Raw genomic sequence first — 20,519 nt, 5'->3', positions numbered from 1 at the left:
AATGTCATAATTAGCTCTACCATTTTCGATGGAAACCTCTTCGTAAGAAAGCTCTAGAAAGTCGAGCTTTGGAAGTGCCGCGCGGTGAGGCAAAGGCAAGTGGGAGTCGCCGGCGTGAAAATGTAACGCGTCGGTTTAATTATACGATCAACACTGTCAGTGCCATTTATTTACGGCGCGCAAGACACAAATAGCGTGTAACCCGCCTCGCAGACGATGTGCATCGGTTTGCGGCTCCTATTATATCTGTGTTTATCCGATATAATTATTCCATTCGCGGTGCCCACCGGGTATTTTTGATCCCGAATTCTTCCCACCGGCGTTTCGGGAATGCATCGCCTATGACTCATCCAGATCCCCTCCGATGAGTTTGTGCATTGTTCGCCGTTGAGGCGTACACAACAACTCTGCCGTGCTAAAGAAAAACGCCGTATGAACCCTCAGGCGTTGCCACATTTCGATTGATAAATCACAAATTTCCTAGTAAACTTATGAATTTTTTCTTCCAATTCGTCAGATAATATTTTTCGCAATCTCCCCTAAAGTTCCTAAAAATTTCCAGGAAAAATATTCATAAGTTTCCTAAAAAACAAACGCTTTATATAAGGAAATTTGGCAACTCTATCGTATCAACCCTATTGTATACACTCACATAGAACACATGTATGAAAAATTCGAAATAATAGAGATGATAGTTTACCTTGTACAACATTCCTGGTAACGGAAACGGTGCCATCGGCGTTCACAGTCCCGTGGGAACTTATCACACTTCGCCTCGTCTCCATGTGCACCTCAGCTCCCGAATCTGGTAAAAAATGCAAATAGAAAAATTTAAAAAGTCATGAACAGATTGCAAATGGCATATCGATGGCTCAAGTCGAATAATACCTGACTTCACTGCTATGTCAATACACTTCCGATGACATTTCGACGATGAAACTGCAAAACCGCCTATCTCATTTGCGAGGTTTCAAAATATCCACTCATATCTTACTTTACCGAAAGAGGACAAACCGATGCCATTGATTACAATTTTTACTGAGTACTCCTCACAGAGAGAAGAAAAATCGAGGATGTATTGGAGAAATGAGAATGAGAATTTTTCCATTTGAAAAATTAATTATAACTGGAGGTCCGAAGCATCGCAAACCAAGATACGCAATTTCGCAGTTTTGCCATCAATGTGATCAATTTCTTTTTTTTTACTAGAAAATTAGCCATAACATCTTCAAAATGTTTCGTAAGTGTCTTTAAAAGGGTGAGAAAAATATGATTTGAAATAGTTCTCAGGCAAAATTTGTTGTTTGAAACGTCAATTCCATTCTATGAAGGAAATAAGGGTGACTTGATCATTTTACCCTTAAATTTTCGTCATTTTCCCTAAAATTTTCACCATTGTCCCTGACATTTCTAGATTTTCCCCAAATTTTTTAAATTCTCTTACATTTTCCGGTTTTCCCCGTATTTCCTGGACTGTGGCAACCCTGCATTACGTGTCAGGTACACCTCAGCAATATTGTTACTTAAAAGATGAAATTGACGTCGCACATTGGATCGAGTCAATTAGAGAGATCGGACATGAAATTTTTGACTAAAGCTGCAAATTTAGATGTTTACTCCGTGATATTTTAAAGTTTGAGGGGTGCTTTCTAAAGCACATTGTACGAGAAAACCAACGGGATTACTTGCAAGATCTCCACAGTTTGGAATAATGGAGTTACGAGCTTTTAAAATTTCCAAATTCCGTCCGACCTCTCCCATTGATTCGATCCACTGTGCGTCGTGTTGCAAAAATCTCCTAAAAGCATGCTAAACGTCAACTTTGAAAGCTCACCGAAATTGTCGGGTTTCTTCATGATGGAGCGGAGTGAGACGGTTTTCTGACTGGAGGTAGCTTCCTCTGTGGAATGTTTCTGTTCGGAACCAGCATTGGCGATGCTTCGGACCAGTTCCTCTTCATCCTGGGGTTGGAGAACGAAACTGTCTCTCAGCTTCCTCGTTGGTTTCTGTCGCGGAGAGTTATCGATCGTCGTACTCTCACCTGCCAAAACCAAAATTTCATCTTATTGTTGGCTCAAATTAAAACCAGTGCTCCCATTCCATGTCCCTCAAAAGTTCCGGGATTCGGAACTTTCTTGTTCCACTTTCTCCCACTCTACGACCGGTAAAAGTTCCGGGATTCTTTAAAGATGTTTTCAAAAGTTCCGGAAAATGCAAAAGATCCGGAACATTTCGAAAATTTCAAAAGTTTCGGGAAAAATTTAGGGAATTCTCAAAAGTTCCGGAATTCGGTATTCGTTCCGGGAAAAGGGATCACTGATTAAAACCCTGCCCGGACTCAAGTAGCATTTTTCAAAGGAATAATCGCGATATTTTGAATTTCAGTTGCGATTTAGTTACCCTTTTTAGCGCTAGAGTCGCTAGGACCATCAACATCTGAGCGATTATCCTCAATCGTGTCGCAAGTTTATCTCCGTAAAATCACTTTCGATAAAGTCGAAATTTTATCTCCGTTTGTCACGATTTTTTCTTCGATTGTATTGCGATGAATTGCCGTCGATAAAATTCCGATTTCATTGCAAATTTAGCGATGAAATCGCAATTTATCCCAATTCTTCATCCATAATCATGCGGACGGGCTGCGTTCAGTTCATGGGGCTTACTTTACATGGAATGGCTGCGTTGGCTCTCAAAAAAGCCTTCAAATCTTAGCATAGGCAACTTTCACTGCGCGAGCGGAGGTCGTGTTCACAAGCCGTTAAATGCAGGAGTTTTAAAACCTCAGAGGAAAGATTCACGGAACTGTAGATGTTCTAAATTTTTCAAGCTCTCTTACAGGAATTTTTGAAAAACAAAACCGCGTTTGTTGCATTACATTCAACCAGAGATTAACTATACAGGAAATTTTGGATTTAATTATTTAAATTTATTTAAAGAGTTAACTTTGAATAGAGCATGCATTAAAACACGTCAGGATATTTCCGCAAGTGATGATGAGATACACTAGTATGCCGCCAAATTTTAAAGCAAAATACATAAGACTGGGTAAAACATCAAAAATTTACTCTCAAAAAATAAATGGAACGTTTGTACTCAGAATTGATCTGACTACAGGATGTTCAATTTCCTCTCGTGTTAGGTTATTTTTGAAAGAGAACTGACAAACTCACTACTGTCTAAATTAGTGAGTATATTACTCATAATTGAGTTTATTACAGACAGTTTTAATGCATTATCTTCGTAAGTTTTCTTATAAAAAATCGAAAAAAAGAAATTATGGAACGGGAAATACAATAGACTGATTCTTCTTGCACCTAGCCATTGTGCGTTCATATTAAATACACGGAATAAATTAGAGCGTGGCTCAGATCCGAAATTGGAGGAAATTTTCATTCCTCCGAGTTTGGCTGTTTTCGAAGTAAAACATGAGATTATTCCTACACCCACTGTACATGTACTTGTACTCCTTGGCCGGGGATAGCGAGAAAAAGCTGTTTGTGTGGGTGGCAACTTGGTCTTGCAGCGGCCCTGCGCCCTGTATAAACTACGCACAACATTGCCGTGCTAAGGAAGAACGCCGTAAGAGCACTCAAATTTCCTCTCAAAAAATGTTCATTTTCTAAAAAAATTATCAATATACTTCCTTGAAATTATTAGACACTTTAGATCAAATTACGGACAAATTACTCTGAAAATATGAGAAGAAAATACCTACAACTTTTCTTGAAAATTCGTGATTTGGTGAAAGAAATTTGGCAGCGTCTCAAGGCTCATACGGCTTTCTTCCTTATATAATGGCAGAGTACTGACGACTATGACTATGACTATGACTATGACTGGGTGCTAAGGAAAAACGCCGTATGAACATTCGAAAGTTGCCTGATCTCCTTGGATAAAATGCTTATCTTTGAGGAAAGTCATGAATATTTTTCCTTGATATTTTCATAAACTTTAGGTGAAATTGCGAACAAAATTATCTGAAACATTGGAAGAAGTATATTCATAAGTTTACCAAGAAATTCGTATTTTATCAAAGGAAATTTGGCAACGCCTGAGAGTTCATACGGCGTTCTTCCGTAGCACGCGGGAGTATTTGAGCCGGATGAGGAAGGCGAAGTTTACTTACGGACATGTTTTTCATGGCGTTGGACCAGATCTCTGAGTTGTGGGGAAGCCGGTTGTTCCGGCATGTCTTCGGCTGGGGCGCTTTTCTTGAGAGCTTTCAAACCACCGAAGAGAGGTCTGCCGCCGGTGTCACGGAAACCGGAGTCCGGTTCGGAAGTTCCGTTGAGTTCCGCGCTGACCTCATCTAAACAAAACAAAAATAAACATAGTTATTACAAAAGCCATGTTCCACCAGTTCCACTGGCCACAAAGTCGTACTTCGATAGTTACAACTGGATTGTATTTTGTAAAAAGGAACCAAGAGCATTTCGATGTCGCTAAGATTGTGCAACATTTTTTACCTTGTAAATAATAATAGACAGTAGAATCATCGTTGACTCCATACACTCCCAAAATGGTGATTTTATGGCCAAACACTGCCATATTCATCTTCATCAATCGGGAGTTAACAACTTCCCATGTAGTGATGCACTTCCGTAGGCTCTTGCGAAGAAGAATTGCAACACCCTGCTGAGCTCGCTGATCTTTTAATAGATAATAGATCGTCTAAACAAGTTTTACCTTTACTCCCAATAAACTGTACATTCGAGACGAAATTTACCATCATAAATTCAATTGTTTGCACGATTTCAGTGATTTTATTGCAAAAAATGTAAGTTGCACATTCCTAGCAGCGTTGGAATGCTCTCGGTTCCTTCTTGCAAAATTCAAGCAAACTTGCGGTTTGGCCCCGAACAATATACAGTAGACTCTGGATTATCCGGAGAAATTGCACTGAAAAAAAAAAGTAGCTTGGATCAAGCATGATAATTCTTGAATTTGCCTCCGAGAATTTTCTTTATCTTGCTTCAAGCTGACTTTTTCTTGATTCAAGAAAAATAATGCTTGGGTTAAGCAAAAAATTAGCTTATATTAACCAGCAAAATTCTTGATTTAAGAGGAAATACTTCTTGGCGGCAAATTTCAGATTCTTTTTTCCAGTGTGGTGCCGGGCCCGATCCGGATGAAAAAGAAATCCGGGTAATAATAGTAAACACAAACACTACCAACTAACACCACAGTATTCTTATTAAGTATACATCATGTACATACCAACACGAATTTAAAAGGTTAACGCCAAACTGAACGACTCAATGGTGATTGTGAATGGTAGCCGACAACGATAAATTACAATACAACGATTAAAGCGCACAATGCGTGAAGTATTCATGCAGTCTTGTAGCCGCTAATGTGCGTTTTAGGCTAATTAACCGACTGCACTGCGTTTGGCGTAATGCGAGAAGTATTTATCCAATCTAGTAGGCTCTAATGCGTTCCACGCCGACCTCATAGTTTGGCGCAATGCGTGAAGTATTCCGTCAGCCTTGCAGGCGCCAATATGCCTTGCGACCGCTTCTCCGCGGATCCGCTCACTTATCGGAATGCGTACGTAGTTACATGGTTGCAAAATTGATCCGGATAATCCAAAGTCCGGATAATACGAAGCCGGATAATCCAGAGTCTACTGTAATCCAACCGAAGGCCAACGCAAGTCTAATATTCATGCTTTCACTACCCCTAAAAATTTAAGTCAATTGAGTTAACTTTGGTTTTTGCCTTAATCAATTAATCATTAGCAACCAATTTAAATGTGCACAACACTGATTCATCTAAGGAGGAAACCATCGTATGGTTCATAAAATATGTAACGCGAGAGTTCACGAAATTTTTTGAAGCTTATGGGGAACATAGGCGTAGCTAGGCCATTTTGCTGGGGGGGGCCTGGCCCCCCACCACCGGGGGTCTGGGGGGTATGGAATACCCCCCAGGTCAGCGGGGGGTCCGGGGGGCCTCCCCCGGAAAATTTTTGAAATTTTAACTCTATTTGAGCGCATCTCGAGGCACTTGTGGCGTTAATCTTCCTTCAATTTCTGCATAAAATTCACCCAGTTTTATGCATTTTAAGGTTAAAATACTTTGAAATTGTTGCATTCAACAGGTTATTTCCATTTATTTTCTCACTTTTAACCACTCATTTGTGTGAAAATTGCGAAATAAATGTTTAGTGAATGCCAGAATCATTGTTCTGTATTAGGAAAAGCCCATGCAAAGTAAAATATAATATAATGAGCAAGACGTAACTATGAACGAATGAGCATTTGTCATGTACCAAAAAATAAAGATATGAATTATGAATTAGAAAAAAATCGATTGCATCCAGATTTTTTAGAGCAATTCAACTGAATAATGAACAGAGAAGAAAAAACTAACCGTTCGAGCGCGAGATTTTAAGTAAAAACTATGTGCATTAAGAGTGATAAATTTTATTGATTCATAATTTTATTTTACACTCTGATTTTTCCTCGTTAATTAGAGGTAATTGAATAAACAAAGCAGGATGGAATTAATGTTAAAGATGTTAAAGATGGTGTTTTTGCACCATCCAGAATTTCTGGGGGGGGCCAGATGATACTATTTCCAATTTTGGGGGGGGCCAGGCCCCCCCTGGCCCCCCCCTTCCTACGCCACTGAGGGGAAGCATTCAGGAGGCCAAGAAACGCATAGAAACAGTGATTCTAGATTTTGAAATGTTTCACCTCAAACCTACAACATTCACACATTTCAAATGTTCTTGTTTGGTTCAGAGGTTAGGTTGGGGCTTTACTCTCTAAACTCCCCCTTGTTCCCTCCTTCCTTCGTGTATAGCACCGCATGCAGTAGGTTAGTATAGTACTGCCGCATCAACAGGAAGACGATTTGAAACGCTTCCGGATTCCAAAGGTTCAATTAATAATTCCGATAAAAATTAATAAATTTCTAATTTTATGAAATTTACTCGCGAGCCTTTTGAAATTTCATTCTCCATCCCTGTTTGTGCCCAAGTTTACCTTAGATTGATATCTCAAGACCTCTTTACAGGGATATTTGATGGGTTCAGTTTAAAAGAAAACGAACCTGTGAGAAGCAAAGTTTTGCTGGTGTTGGATCGACGGAGAGCCTTCAGTCCGAAGAGAGGGAGTCCATTCTCGTCGGTGGGGCCCACGCCATAGCTGGAGGTGATGGAATCGGTTCCCGTAACTTCCTCGGTTTTCGATGTGGCGAAAGACGACGATTTTTGAGACGATTGTTTTGCTGAAACAAACAGAGCGGCGTAATTATTTAAACGTTCTTTGCTTTTGGCACACGACTAAAAATAGACGACAAATCAGATGCAGTCAACAGAGAGTGCTACAGTCAAAACAAGGGTTGTCCATGACCTATGTCACATTTCGAGGGTGAAACTACAGGTGCCTGACACAAAGATCAGGGAGAAAGATGCCAAACAAAACCTCAAGTTCAGCCGAAAACGTCAGAGCTTAAAGAGTTGAGATATTTTCATATTGATACGGATTTTCTCTCGGTAAAAATGATGCCCATTCTTACCGAGATGTGCCATTTACCATTTTTGGTACCATTGATGTACCATTTTTACCGAGGCATATTAATGCTAAAAAGAACTATGTGAAAATATCTGAGATCAAAAGGAACTGTTACACTGCATGTAAATTCTGCTCACATAGTTCCTTTTGATTCAATACATTTTTACACCGTTCTCTCTAGCATGAATACGTCCAATACGAGTCAAAGCATAGCACGGCTACAAAAAACTTCGAATACCTTGGCCGTAGTTTGGTTAAACTGGACCGAAACCTTTTCTGCTCCAAAACTGGAGCCGCGGGAGTTGAAGATGCCTACCTTCTTCGATTCCTCGATGTTGCGAAAAAGTCCACAAATTTTAAATCACCATGGCTGAGTCTTAAAATACGGCTACAAAACTAAACATAGCAATCGACCGGACAACACTCACGCCGGCGATCGCTCCACTAACTTCGTGACTTTTCACCAAAAAAATAAAAAAACGGAAATTCTGAAAATCGAGCACCGCGCGATCGTGGGAGGGCGCACGCACTCGGCGATTAAACCTCGACGCGTTTAATGAGACCCGGGCGTTATTTCGCCCCTCGAGTGCCCGCACTTACACTTAGCCGCTTTTCTATTTCGAGTGAAACGCGGGAAACGGAGGCAAGGTTAATCGAACATTATTTTTGAAAATGACCGCCAGACCCGGGCTTCGGGACTCGGACCCCCCCCCCCCCTACCTCTCCCCCGCCCCCACGCCCAGTGACGTCACCCGGTGCCCGGTCCGGTGGCTCGCCGCCAAAGCCTCGAGACCCAGATCCACGTTTCCTTCTGGGTGGACCCGTGGGATCCCACTCCCGCTTTCGTGCTTTGCGATGTATCGATTGATCTACCATTTAAACCTACGGAAAAGGATCGATAAACAGGGTGTTCACTGCGAACACCTCAGTAATCGATTGTTTACCATAGGTTTAAATGACAGAACAATCGATACATCGCAATTCACGCCACGCCACTGAAATTGATCTATGGACTTACGATCTGCTGTCTGCAGCAGAAGAGCCGTAACTTCTTTCCAGGTTTTAAAATGCTTTTCGGACAAATTGCTCCGTTACAATAAAGACATACAATCCATTTCGTAAAGTTCCGGGCGTAACACCCGGAGCAATCGAAGCTACGACTCCAGCACCCGGAACTTTCGGCGTCTGAGCCCGGAACGGAAACGGACGGTATGTCTATATAGCCCGTAACTTTTTTTTCAGTATAATTACTTTCACTAAGTAAAGTATGTGAATATTGATTTAGTTCACACGGAGGAAAAAACCTCGTGCATGAGAACCGAAGTTTAGGTCATATGGATCCCGGAAGTTTTCGGGTCTCGCATCCGGAAAACTTGAGGTCCAGCTGCCGAAGTTCGGGTCAGACATCGGAAATACTTAGGTACATACCGAGGGGTTCGGGTCACACATTTGAAGTATCCAATACATACATAAGTACTTCAGATGTCTGACCCGACCTCAAAGTTGGACCTCAAGTTTTTGGATGCGTGATCCGAAAACTTCAGAGATCCATATGACCTCAACTACTTCGTGCGTGGGACCAATCAACTTCGGGTCCCACGCACGAACTCTTTTTCTCCGTGGCACAATGTGTGCTGCAAAAAATGCGGTTTATCCCCGTGCCAAATCCGATCTCGCTCCCGAAAAATTCGATTTATCGACTTTTGAAAGATATATTAGACAAGCGACAGGAGGAGGGCCAAACCACAGTCTTATGAGCAGAGACAGAGTGAAATCCGAATCGGAGTTCAAGGCCGTTTGTCCAACCGCGCGCGTTCGAATGCGAATATTTGCCGTGCCTCTTGTCGTGTCAATCCCATCGGTATTCCACCGGCCGGCCGCCCCGCGCGCCGCCGTTCAACCCAGCGACGGCACGGCTTCCATCTGGAGCCCAAGTTGTCACTCCGATTGGTTTAAGCTGGATCCTCGGTACTTTGGAGAAAGATTTGAAAGTCGATCGATCAATTGATAATACGTGGATTTTAGGTTACGTCTTCAAAAATCGCCGAGTGACACATCATGCTGTACTGCCGTGCTGAGAAAAAAATGCCGTATGAGCATTCGAAAGTTGCCCAATTCCCTTCCATAAAATATTTATTTTTTGGGAAAAATATGAATTTTTTTCCTTCATATTTCAGGAACTTTAGGAAAAATTACGAACAAAATTTTCCGAGAACGGAAGAAAAATGTGCATAAGATCACCAGGATATTCGTGTTTTTCCTAAGGAAATTTGCAACGCCTAAAGGCTCATACGGCGTTTTTCCTCAGCAAGGCAGTGGGGTCCGTCAAATTTGTTCGCACAAGATTTGACTCACTTCGGAATAACTCCGAAAGTAGGTCCCGGTGCGGCAGGGTTGCAACAGTCAGGGAATACCGGGACGACCAAGTAATGTCAGAACATTTTAAAAACTCAGGGAAACCATGGCTTCGACTGCTGTATCGAATGCGATACTTTTTTTCATGGCCAAATCCTGTTTTCGTTTCTCCAAATTTTGTAATTTTTTTCTCGTTGCAAATGATTTTTTTCACTGAAAAAAAAAATATCGGTGTATTTACTAAGAAAAGGGTAAAATTACTATAAGAATTCGGGGTTCTATTTGATCCCAGTTTTTTCTTGGTAAAATCACCATTTATGAAATTGGTAATTTTACCGAGAAATCTCGGTAAAATTATTGAACTTTCTCGGTAATTTTACTGGACCTTGGTAAAAACGCCAATATTTTTTATCGACTGTGGTAGAATTACCGAGATAAAATGGCAAAGTTACTGGAAATTGATTACCAATAAAAGTGGTATTCTTACCTGAAAAAACCAGTAAAAATACCGGTTTTTAGGTAAGCTTACCAGTCGGTCGTAGTGACATTACCAATAATTTGTATAAAAGTGAGATGGTAAAGGTACCAACGGACCTTGGTAAAAACGCCGATAGTTTTTTTTCAGTGTTCGACTGCTGTATCGAGTGCGATACTTTTTTTCGTGGCCAAATCCTGTTTTCATTTCTCCAAATTTTGTAATTTTTTTCTCGTTGCAAACGATTTTTTCGCGCAACTCATGCGTAGGGGCTATGGTCGTTTGTTTTGACTAACAAGTCGACATTTCCGAATTTTTTACTCAATCCATGCAATTAATCACACACCAGTTCGATCACGCCTTGGACCCGGACGAAACACCTCAAGCCGAACATTGCATCGGCTGATTTAGCGGAGACTTGGCGTCTGTGTCTTTAACTCGGAGATGAACAATAAGCTTAAGCAAATACTTTGTATGCCCACCAATGATTTTAAGCTGACAATGAGTAGTGGTTGAAACGGCTTGGAAGTTTACAACTCAATGGTGGCTTTCATGCATGGTCCCTGATTATTGCGAAGCCGTCTCAAGCTAGATGTATTGAGGCTTTGTTCCCGATACATGACGTGGGTTATTGTAGAATGCAACGAGGGTATAACACATCCTTGGACGAAATGACCGAGAAAATCTGTCCGTTCACGGAACTAGAAACTTTTTGTCGGTGGGGCCAGAGGGACTCCTCATAAAGGGGGATTTGAAGGGGGCACAAAACGGCAGTCTACCAAGGGGGGTCCAGAAGACTCAACTGGTTCCAAAAAGGAGTTCCTCTTTTACAAAAGGGGTGCAACCCCTGGAAATTTTTTGAAAACGTGAGTTGGTCTTAAAACGAATTTCGAGTTGTTCCACCACAAAGTTGCTTGAAATACGCATTCAAAGATGATAGATGTGTTTTATTACGCACTTAAATGGGAAAATCTCTCAATTTCTGGATAGAGCCATGTAAATTTTTGGGGAAGGGCACAAGGGCTGTACTTCGGTTTGAAAGAGAGACTATACAATTTTTTAGCGGGGAACAGCAGCCACCTTAAGTGTTGGAATTGGAGAACGTTGATTCAATGCGGAGGAGGCTCCTTCCCCCCCCCCCCAAAAAAAAAATCATTATTCAAACATTCAGTCTAGAAAATTTGGAAATTTAAATGTGAAGGAAACAAATATTTTTCTGGAAAATTAGTGTCCGAACAGGGCGAGCCAAAGGAACATCCGACTATTCATACGGCATTTTATCATCGTCAAAGGGGAGAATTGGAAAAGGAAGCAATCGTCGTGTCTGAAATGTACTTTTCCCAATAGGGAGAAATTAAAGAGGTAGAGGGGTAGAACAAATCGATAAGACGATGCCTACTCAACATGGTTCGAAAGGGCGTCGCTCAGGAATATTGTAAACGGCGAGCTAGAGTTTCACTTAATTGGATTGATTAATGTCTCCTTAAACACGAAGAATGTCTCTACCCTACTCGTTAACTCCTTTCCTTAACGTCGAAAGAAATAGATACGCATAAGTCCCTTCATAAAAAACGACCTTTAAGATACAGAATACGTCGATAAAGTAAGAAAATATTCTTCGACACCAAGGTTTCAGTGATGCTAAATCATGAAAGGGAAAGTTCCAGGAGAACTTTTTTCCCCAAAAAATTTTCCTCGTCATGAAGCTGGCACTATTTCTTACATTTCAATGTATAAAAACAATCTGTACTTATGAAAAAAGCTGTTTTACCTAAAATCCAGAGTTAATTACAGATTTAAAAACGATCCATGCGATTCGAAAATTTTGAACATTTTTCCACTGCAGGCAAGAAGTTTTTGGGTATACGTCAAAAATGGTCTAAAAATTATTGCACCCTTCTTAACTCATGTAGATCAAATCACTTTATTTTTTGAGGCGGTTGTTCAAATTAAAGGTAGGCAGGAGTCACTAACCACTCGCATTGATGTAGGTACTTATCTCCTGCTCTGACTTTCTTTTCCTCTGCACGCCGCACCGTACAGAAACATCATTAGGGGCCACGTTATAACAGCGTTAATAAGTAAGTTCACCCGAAGCGTGATTAGCGTTTTTTTTTTCAAAATTTTTATGGAGTCGTTGGAAAGCTAACGTGTTTTGGTATAATTAGCGTTTCCAGTGGCGCAGGCGTGCAGTGCTTTGCGATGAATCGATTGATATATCTGTCATATGACAGATGGAAAAGGATCGATTATCAGGGTTTACCTTAATAATCGATTCTTTAACATAACTTCAAATGGGAGTGTATCGATAGCCGACGATTCAAGCCTCGCAACTGCGAGTTATGTTTTGCGATACATCGATTAATCTACCATTTACTCTATGAAAAAGGATCGATTATCAGGGTTTACCTTAATAATCGATTCTTTAACATAACTTCAAATGGGAGTGTATCGATAGCCGACGATTCAAGCCTCGCAACTGCGGGTCATGTTTTGCGATACATCGATTAATCTACCATTTACTCTATGAAAAAGGATCGATTATCAGGGTTTACCTTGATAATCGATTCTTTACCATAGCTTCAAATGGGAAACTATCGATAGCCAATGAATCACGCTGCGCCACTAATTGCGACAGTCGGCCACGTTCGAAACGTTGCCATAACGTGAGTAAAAACGTCGAAAAAGATAACTATATCTGAGAAAGAATTCCATTTTATTCCTGCAAGTTGACAATAAATTTTGACTCGCGCAGTCAATTTTAGATATTGGTAACGATTTTAGATAAAAATGATTTAGGTACATACGTGGTGATATTTTTTGGTACTCCTTACGTTTGACTTGTACGTAATGACTCAGATTAGCTTTTAAGCTGTAACAGCTCCATTTAATTTTGGCGGCCGGCAGATAACCGAATGTCTGCACTGTTTCGGAGATGAACTGTTAATGTAAAATTTCACAGGTTTTAATTTGTATTTTTTGTTTTATTTGTTCTACGTGAGAAGGTCAAATTGAAGTAAAGCTAGAAAGACGTGACATTGACACCTCATAAGGATTTTGAAATCATTTAGAGGTTGTCGGAGTTATACACTAGAAGTATAATTGTAGAATAAAATTAATTAAGTCTCGAACGCGAATAAAATTAGTCGAGTCAAAAACGCCTTCAGTTTGCGCGATACTTCACTGCTCACACCAGAGTTAAAATAGTTGTATCATAAATTGCTGCGCAGAATCTTCCACTTTTTAATCATTCATTCGTGGAGTATATCGTCTCGCAATTAAAGCGCTGAGTGCAGAGAGGGCATTTCTTGGTTCTACGGTGTCTTAAGATCTTCGCTAACGTTTCATCCGTTATGATATGATTAAAGCAAACGTATGTAATTCGTTGTGACTTTTAATGAATACTCTTTACAGTTTTACAATGCTGAAAAAGTAAAATTTCAGAAAATCCACCTGACAGTTTCCTTTCTAAAGTATAAATTAGCACTGGGGATTCTAAAACACCGCAACCGAGAAAAGCCCTTTTTGCACCCAACGCCTCAATTAGTCAGGAAAACCTTTGTGGGGACTTTTACCATTATTAAATATATTTGGTACTTTTGAAGTTGCTTTTTTACAGAGAAGAAGTTGCACGATTTTGGGAAACCGGCAATTTTGTTGGTTTTCTTCTGCTACATGCGTTCCAAATCGCGAGTGAAGATATGAGAAATAGGGAAAATATGCTCAAAAGTTCCGTACTGCCATTTTCCGGAATTAATTCCGAATTTCGGAACTTTTGCAAGTTCTCGGAATCTTCGAAATTTTTAAAGTATATCCCGGAATTTTCAGCTACTTTTGCAATATCGGGATTTTTCGTCCATTCCGACAAATTATCTGATCAATTTTATGACTTTTCGGTCAAATTTGACGATCTCCGAAACTAAATTCGGGGGATGTTGGAAGTTTTTCCCTGGAACTTTTGAAAAAATTTGGAATTTGTCTTGGAACTTTTGGAAATCGAAATTAATTACGGGGACCCCGGAATCCTCGGTAAAATAAAATGACAGCACTGCACAATTTTCCCTTCAAAAAATTTCATCAAGGTTACTTCGGCAACTTCCGAAGGCACATACGTCGTTCTTCCTTCGTACGGCAGTTCTCTCCTCAAATCGGACTAGACATGTCTAGCCGTGGTGCGGTGCCATGGCGCAATGTCACGGATCTTTTTTATCCGTCTAAAATAGTGCCCCCCACACCCCCTTTCCCCGGGCACACCGTTCCCCGTCTAATTTATTTTTATTATATTCCGACTCGTTCGTTTCAGGGACTCCGGCCAACTTTCGGAATGTTAAGGTTAAACGCACTGGAGAAATTCTAATTCCTTGCTTCGGGCCCCGTGAATGCAAACCGCGCAGAGAATATTTATAAAATCGCAAAAAGAGGGGCTTCGCACCATTCTTCAGAAAACTCTACAGTTTCCTTCTCATCATATCATCGCTCCTCTGACGTAAGAACGTACCTAAAAATCTGCATGAGCTCTGTTCTCCGTAAAACTCCTTACTTTTCGGGGCTCATGTAGGAATAGAGATACGCCCTTATGACAGAGGAGCGACGATACTCCGGGACTGTTGTTTCGGAACGGGTTTATTTATATTTTGTAGGGACGTTTAATGACGAGGTTAGGAAGAATAAAATGGCGTTTTCTTTTCATTTATTTCATGATTTGTTTAAATTTACGTCAAAGATGAGGAGAAAGAGGGCAATAAAATATAAAATATAATGATGCGTCAACTGCAAAAAGGAGACGCAAAAACGCAAAACTAATCCTGCCTATATCCTTCAACAAAGTATAAGTCAGAAAATGTATTCCATTTATACCGCTCGTACTTTGATTGGGCGGCGACTTAATGCCAGAGTTTAAACTTTTAACTCCTCCCCCCTCACTCTTCTCAAGGAAAATTTCAGCGAAAAATAAATTTTAAGAAAACAAAACCAAAAAAACATAATATTCTGTATTTTTTTCCATTAAAATGTTCCATCCGAAGAAATTTGGCGACGTCCAAAGGCTCATACGACGTTTTTCCTCATCCTCATCGTGCAGCGCAGCGTGGTGTGACTCACACGATTTTTTTTTTAAAAAAATTCCTCTGATATTCAGTAATTTTCATTCGATCGATCGCTTATCAAATTCTTCTCAGGTGTGCTTAAGAATCATCTTACATAAGTGAAAAAATTTTATTCTGTCGTTGAAGATCACGACGTTTTTGGCGAAATTAAGCCACGGAGATGAATGAGTAATTTGCATTGGATCGATCCCTTGTCGAATTCTTCTCGAAAATGCTCAAGACTCATCTTACATAAGTGAAAAAATATCATTCTGTTATCGAAGATCACGAAATTTTGGCGAAATTTAGCCACGAAGATGAGTGAGACGGTCCGAAAATACTAATACCATGCACGATCTCGACGCTTGATCTCTTGTACACGAGTACGTGCGTGGCCTCAAACGCATTGGAGAGGTTTGAAAAACATGGTGAAAGACAATTTAATCATCATCTATCGATATTTCCCCATTTGAAGCTATGTTAAAGAATCGATTATTATTATGTTCATTGCGAACACCCTGACAATCGATCCTTTTTGATAGGTTTAGTGGCTGATCAATCGATTTCATCGCCAGGCACGACACGTTATTGCGGCTCGATTGTTGAATAGATATCGAACGACCATGATCGATAGAAAACATTGCTAAGATAGGGATTTATCGATCAGGATCATTCGATGAATCGATAGATCGACCCGCAGATGAATGATGGTGACCGGTTCCCGATGATCGTGGGGACTGCGACCGGTTGCCGGTCCCGATACGGCGACAACGGCTCACACAATGACAGCTTAAAAGTGGGTCACTGTGCCCTGTCAATTCCAAGCGTGTGCAATAAGTGTACTCTCGATTTTCGGAAACGTGTCCGTTTTTTTGTTGAATCCTAAAATGACATTATCCTCGTGATTTCCTCCGGAAGTTCCTTGTGATACTCTTGGATCAAGAGTGCAAAATATGCCCAATCTTGCGGGTCACGGCAAACACGACATAATCTTAAATGGAGAGGCAATTAGCAGAAAGGTGACTGCTTTACGGATTTCTTCACTTTCTTTTTCGTTTCCTCGTCATTTTGAAAAAATGAAGATAAATTGTGCTTTCAGTCATGAAATCGGTCCTTTTTTCGTGAGGAAAAAGCACAGGCTCGTGCGAGAGATATCAATGTTGCGCAACTTTATACACTCTTGCCTTTGAATGAGGTGGGCTAACATTTATGATACCAGCTTTAGCCTTGGTGACGCTGCTTTGACAGAAGGGTATATCTCAATTTTCATGTGTGCTGTCGTTTCCTAGTCAAAAGAGCGTAACAGCTTACTGCTTTTAAAAGCTGTTTTTACACTCGCAATTTTTGAATGTTCGGAAAGAAACTGTCGTGTACTGGCCGCCAATTGTATCGATTTTTCTTCCAATCACATACTAAATTCAGCAAAATTTTAGACAGCAATTGCGCTGTCATTTTCTTGTAAAAAATTGGAATTTTTACGGCATTTTTGCATCCTTGGAATAAAGTTACGTTCCTTCGTCTGAGAAAAGACCCTATCCTATACTGAAATTAAAACTCCAACCGGCGAAGCCGTACTTACGGGCTACATAGACGTACCGTGCGTGGTCCGGGTTCAAAGACCGAAAATTCCAGGCGTAGCACCCGGAGCAATCGAAGCTACGGTTCCAGCACCCGGAACTGTCGGCTTCTGAGCTCGGAAGGGACGGTATGTCTATAAAGCCCGGAACTTTTTTTTCAGTGTATTGTTACGCGTTAAGTCACTACGAGTGGCAAATTTTCCTCTCAGCTACATTACATGCTCCCAGAGATGAGATTCGGTGACCTCGTGAACTTTTCGCGTCTTGAACTTTTCGGCAGCGACTGAAGTCATAAGCCAGCCGCGAGCGTTTCAACGTGGTGCGCGCGGCGTTCCAGAGAATGCACACTTGACTGAAAGGTTAATGAACTTCGACGGACGTAAGTATATCCACTCGGCTTATTCGCTCTCCGTAATCAGTGTCAGGGGTACAAATCGTCGTTTTTTAAATGTTTTCGCGATAAACGACGAATAAAATTCAAGCATTGTTCCTTGCCTCAACTTTATCCTCCTTTCTTTTTGCTATCGCGAAAATTCCCTGCACATGTGTCAAGAACCATTGTCCACCGTCCACTTAAGAGAGGCACTGAACTCCAAGTGCGATTGGTCTGATATGACTTCACTTCCTTGCAATTTTCCTTATCATGTCCGTTTTCATAAGTTTTTGCGATGTACTTTTTCCCCACATTTAGAATTGCGATATTTTTAAAGTAATGGGTGTTTTTATCATATACCATTTTGCTGAGGATTGTGCTAGCCCTTGGGATCAAATTTGTTCAGTTTTTACACACCACGAGGCTTGATAAAAATTGCACTCATCTTATGATCGTGTTTTCGTGGTTAGAACTTGGTTTACTGAGATTTACTAAATTACTTAAGTTTACTAAAGTTTTAAAAAAAGGAAACTAAAACCTGATAAAGATAGTTTAACGGTTAATCGTATGCTATTTTCGAGAAAAGTCATCTTGGATACAGTAAGGTTAGCAACAGGTGCGGTTGGTGATAACCGTCCAAAGATGGCGATGACCCCCTCCCATCCTCAAAAATTAAAAAAGCGCCGCCATTTTTAGGTCCTGAGGCCTCCATGGAAAGAGGAGGGGCGACATGTCCAAACTAGAGTACCTACATACGGAAGAGTGTTACCTTCTCAATCCTTTTACTACAGAAAAAGAGTGCTGCTCTGTAATTGGTTGACTGTCATGGAGCCCAAAAATCGGCCCAATGTAAACAAATAAAAGAACGACAAAGGTCTACAAATTTCTTGACGTGATTTAGGATGTGATAGAAATTTTTTTAAATCCAACTTCTAAATTGAGTTCGGATCGAACTCTGATGAATATTTTTGCCGAAATTAACCTTTGAGTGGAATTATCATTCACTTCTCAGCCGATAGTACGTGTTTTTCTTGGTCGAGTTTGTTATACATTGGGCCAACTTTGGAGCTCCATGCTATATTTAGGCAGCTAATGAACCAATCAGAGAGCGGCACATAGATGGCAATACTTTCCCGTTTACAGGTACTCTAGTTCAAACTCTCTCTATCAAGATACAATGGCTTCAGTCTCTCCCGGTTACATTGCTTAGATTGTCAGGCGGTGCCTTTAAAATATATTGTCTCTGCCCTCCTGGGCCAACTTTGGAGCTCCATGATAGTTTTAGGCACCTGATGAGCCAATCAAAGAGCGGCACAGAGACGGCAATACTTTTTCGTTTACAGGTACTCTAGCTCAAACTCTCTCTATCCAGGTACTATAACCTCAGCTTCTCCTAGTTACATTGCTTAGATTGTCAGGCGGTGTCTAAAATATATTGTCTGCCCTCCTTAGAAAAGCAATCTAGGAGCTTTGACCCTGCGGGCACAGCAGAGCAGCGCAGCGCCTCCATCTTAGGGCAAGAAGGGCCATCCGGCATGTCTCTCCAATTGCGCCGGCTGGCGAGCGGTGCACAGTGCGGTGGTCATGGTTGTTGGACCAGCGGAGCGGCTGAAAGTGCAGCAAAGCGTGGTGGCGGCGCGAGCGCGGGCCTAATATCAGCTCGACGCGAGCCGGAGCGCGCGAGAGCGAGCGATGAAAGTGATTTTTCGCCCAGATTACCCAGATCCCGCGACCGGCCACCGCGATTCCTGTCCCTATGATCCAATCTCCGCCGCGGCTACGGGCACTACGGCTATACGGCCGCATTTCGCCTCGGGAATCGAGATTTCGGCCGCGGCCCCGCGGAGAAATGCAGGCACCGCCATCGGCTAGCCGAGATTGATTCATTCTGGTGGCGCTTACCTGGCGAGAATATTGCCCGGACACCGCAAAGTCTGCCCTGCCTAACGGGAGAGAAGTTACTTCCGAGGGGAGCCCGACATTTACAGCGGAAAATGGAGATGTTGCAAGTGTGAGGGATTTGCGATTTGACAATAAATTCTCACGTAAAAGTTCGCGAGAAACACGATGGTGCCACTGGTTTTCTCTGAAATCATCTCCCAAGCTCAAAAAAAGCTCTCAAGTTGAGGCCAAAATGGAGGGGATATCCCACCCTACCCTGAGAGTCCACCTCTACATCAAGACAAACTCTCCATGCAAAGATAGGGAGCAAATACATTGACAGGGTTGCCACCTTATTTGAGGACTCCAAAACTGAAAACACGGCAACCCTGCTAATGTATTTGCTTCCTATCTTTGCATGGAGAGTTTGTCTTGATATAGACGTGGACTCTCAGGATAGCGTGGGATATCCCCTCCATTTTGGCCTCAACTTGAGAGCTTTTTTTGAGCTTGGGAGATGATTTCGGAGAAAACCAGTGGGACCACCGTGCTTCTCGCGAACTTTTACATAAGAATCAATGGTCAAATCGCAAATCCCTCACACATGCAACATCTCCATTGGCTTCACTGCGAAAAAAAAAGTTACGGGCTATATAGGCATACCGTTCATTCCGGATTCAGAAGCCGGAAGTTCCGGATCCTGGAGTCGTCGCGCCGACGGAAATTTCTGCCTCTGAACCCGGAACGCTGACGGTATGACTATACAGCCCGTAAAAATTTCGGTAGATAAGAATGACGGATTCAACCAAACTGAACCGAGCACCACCGAACATTTTAAAGAGTATGCCCACTATTTTTTCAAAAGACACATGCGGATTCATCACAAGGAAGGCACCATCGAGTCTCGGTCAATCATCAAACCTTCACCAACCAAAAATCAGTACTTTTTCTGTACATTCCCAAGAAATTCAGTCCCTTTCCAACAGAAAAATTCTGTACTTTTTCAGTACCTCCATTCGACGAAATTCAAAAAATTTCAAAAATATGAATTTCTCGCCTAAATTGCGACAAAAAAGACAAACAATAAAATAAATTCCAGGCCTCCTTGCGGAGTTCCCGCAATTTTCCAGTACTTCCGGATCGCCCTTAAAAAATCAGTACTTTTTCCGGACTTTCCGGACTTGTAGACACCCACCTCTAAAACTCTAAATAACAGGGATGAAATTCAACACGTATTTTCAAATTCAAAAT

The 20,519-nt window shown here is 41.3% G+C and overlaps 1 protein-coding gene across 1 annotated transcript in view; it reads right to left on the bottom strand.

Moving 5' to 3' along the window:
- The window catches only part of LOC109030221 (uncharacterized), a 177,759-nt gene that overhangs the window by 54,169 nt on the left and 103,071 nt on the right, over nt 1-20,519 (bottom strand). The window contains 4 exon segments of the mRNA XM_072303583.1: nt 701-805; nt 1,835-2,041; nt 4,127-4,309; nt 7,060-7,236. Coding sequence (XP_072159684.1) covers nt 701-805; nt 1,835-2,041; nt 4,127-4,309; nt 7,060-7,236 — 672 coding nt within the window.

This window comes from Bemisia tabaci, chromosome 8 (assembly GCF_918797505.1).
Source record: "Bemisia tabaci chromosome 8, PGI_BMITA_v3".
In the NCBI taxonomy this organism is placed as follows: Eukaryota; Metazoa; Arthropoda; class Insecta; order Hemiptera; family Aleyrodidae; genus Bemisia; species Bemisia tabaci.
Note: the sequence above shows the minus strand (reverse complement) of the source record. Positions and strands in the feature narration are given on the sequence as shown.